The sequence below is a fragment of the Penaeus monodon genome, chromosome 41 (genome assembly GCF_015228065.2).
Source record: "Penaeus monodon isolate SGIC_2016 chromosome 41, NSTDA_Pmon_1, whole genome shotgun sequence".
NCBI lineage: Eukaryota > Metazoa > Arthropoda > Malacostraca > Decapoda > Penaeidae > Penaeus > Penaeus monodon.
The window spans coordinates 29,159,963-29,162,624 of record NC_051426.1 but is presented as its reverse complement, the minus strand read 5'-3'; the positions used below and the strand labels follow the sequence as shown (position 1 = coordinate 29,162,624).

Genomic DNA, 2,662 nt, shown 5'->3' with positions numbered 1-2,662 from the left:
CGCAATTCCAGTCCAGTCTTATTCCAGTCCCAGTTCCAATCAAACTTCTAGTCCCAATCCCAGTTCCAGTCCCAGTTCTAGTCACAGCCCCAGTTAATGATAATGACAATGATAATAATATCGATAATGTGGATAATAATAATAACAATAATGATGACAATGATGATAATGATAATATAAAAAAGATAATAATACAAGAAAATAAAAGTAAATTACAAGTTACAGTCATAGAATATGATAATAAGGATAACAGCAATGATGGCGATAATAATGATAATAATAATGATACTGATAATAATAATAATGATAATGATGAAGATGATGATAATAATAATAATAGTAGTAGTAGTAGTAGTAATAATAATAGTAATAATAATAATAATAATAATCATCTTCATCATCATCATAATCATAATCATAATAATAATCATAATCATAATAATATAATAATGTTAATAGCAGCAATGATAACTATTTTGATAATAATGATGATAGAGATAATGATAATGATGACAATTATTTTGATATCAGTGATAAAGATAATAATAATGATAATGATACTACTATTACTACTATTATTATTATTAATTATAATAACAAGAATGACAATAATAACAATAACAATAATAACCACAAAAATAACAATAATAATAAAAATAATAAAAAATATATAACAAAAATAATGATACTACTATTACTACTGATAATAATGTTGATAATAATAATAGTAATGATATTAATAATTAATAATAATAATAATAATAATAATAATGATAATAATAATAATAATAATAATAATAATGATAATAATAATACGAAGGAGTGGATGAGAAGAAGGTGAAAGAAAAAAAGTCCAGTAGGCCTACCTGAGAAGATTTGTTGTTTTACGTTAAATTAATTTATAAAAGGCCTATTTGGAAATATTTGATGTTTTTTAATTATCGTGTTCAGTAACAGGAGAAAGATAGTAAGCTGTTTATAACAAGTGATGGATTAGGCTGTTCAAGTGTGAGGGATTTTGATGTAATTTTGAAGCATTAGGGAGTCTATTTACTATTTTTATTATATGTATCTATTATTATTAATAATATTATTATTTTTAATCTCTTTCTCTTTTTCTCTCCCTCTGTCTATCTGTCTCTTACTCCTTCAATCTCTCCCTCTCTCTCTCTTTCTCTCTCTCTCTCTCTCTCTTTCTCTTTCTCTCTCTCTGTCTTTCTCTCTTTCTCTCCCTTGCTCCCCTCTTTTACAATCTCGCTTCCTCGTTTTCTCCCCCCATGAGCATAGATTAGAACAAACAGACACAGAATACAAGTGTGTGAGTGGGTTTGTTTGTCAATTCATAAGAGAAAGTAGAACTCGCTGTCACAGACACACGTTAAACTATTTATCAAATAGACAGTGATATATAGACATACACACATACCTATACACACATTCGTGACGGCGAGCTAGTTCCAGTCCCATCCCAGGTCCTGCCCCAGTCCTACTTCCAGTTCCAGTCTCAGTTCCAGTCCCAGTTCGAGTTCCGGTTCCAGTTCCAGTCCAGTCGCAGTCACAGTTCCAGTTCCAGCCCCAGTCCTAGTTCCAGTTCCAGTCACAGTTCCAGTTCCAGCCCCAGTCCTAGTTCCAGTTCCAGTCACAGTTCCAGCTCCAGTCACAGTTCCAGTTCCAGTCACAGTTCCAGTTCCAGTCACAGTTCCAGCCCCAGTCCTAGTTCCAGTTCCAGTCACAGTTCAAGTTCCAGTCACAGTTCCAGTTCCAGTCACAGTTCCAGTTCCAGTCACAGTTCCAGCCCCAGTCCTAGTTCCAGTTCCAGTCACAGTTCCAGTTCCAGTCACAGTTCCAGCCCCAGTCCTAGTTCCAGTTCCAGTCACAGTCCCAGTTCCAGTCACAGTTCCAGTTCCAGTCACAGTTCCAGTCACAGTTCCAGTTCCAGTCACAGTTCCAGTCACAGTCCCAGTTCCAGTCACAGTTCCAGTCACAGTCCAGTTCCAGTCACAGTTCCAGTTCCAGTCACAGTTCCAGTCCCAGTTCCAGCCCCAGTCCTAGTTCCAGTTCCAGTCACAGTTCCAGCCCCAGTCCTAGTTCCAGTCCCAGTCCTAGTTCCAGTTCCAGTCACAGTTCCAGTTCCAGTCACAGTTCCAGCCCCAGTCCTAGTTCCAGTTCCAGTCACAGTTCCAGTCACAGTCACAGTTCCAGTCCCAGTCACAGTTCCAGTCACAGTCACAGTTCCAGTCCCAGTCACAGTTCCAGTCCCAGTCACAGTTCCAGTTCCAGTCACAGTTCCAGTCCCAGTCACAGTTCCAGTTCCAGCCCCAGTCCTAGTTCCAGTTCCAGTCACAGTTCCAGTCCCAGTCACAGTTCCAGTCACAGTTCCAGTTCCAGTCTCAGTCCTAGTTCCAGTTCCAGTCACAGTTCCAGTTCCAGTCACAGTTCCAGTCCCAGTCACAGCCCCATATGTACCCACAGGAACACCATACAGATACCAACATACATCTCACCAGAAATTCAAAAACACACTCAAGACACACAATCACCTCAAACCTACTCAACTACCATAACACCACAGCGATGACACCATACATCCTATAACAACCAATCGATCCTTCCCTCCCCTCCCTTTCCCCTCCCTTCTCCTTTTCCCCTTCCCCCCTTTTCC

General features: G+C 38.5%; 1 protein-coding gene across 1 annotated transcript in view; it reads left to right on the top strand.

Moving 5' to 3' along the window:
• LOC119598478 (BCL-6 corepressor-like protein 1) overlaps positions 1 to 2,564 on the top strand; it is a 45,383-nt gene extending 42,819 nt beyond the window's left edge. The window contains exon 5 of the mRNA XM_037948106.1: positions 1,497 to 2,564. Coding sequence (XP_037804034.1) covers positions 1,497 to 2,564 — 1,068 coding nt within the window. The remainder of the gene's footprint in view (positions 1 to 1,496) is intronic.
• Positions 2,565 to 2,662: the final 98 nt, after the last annotated feature.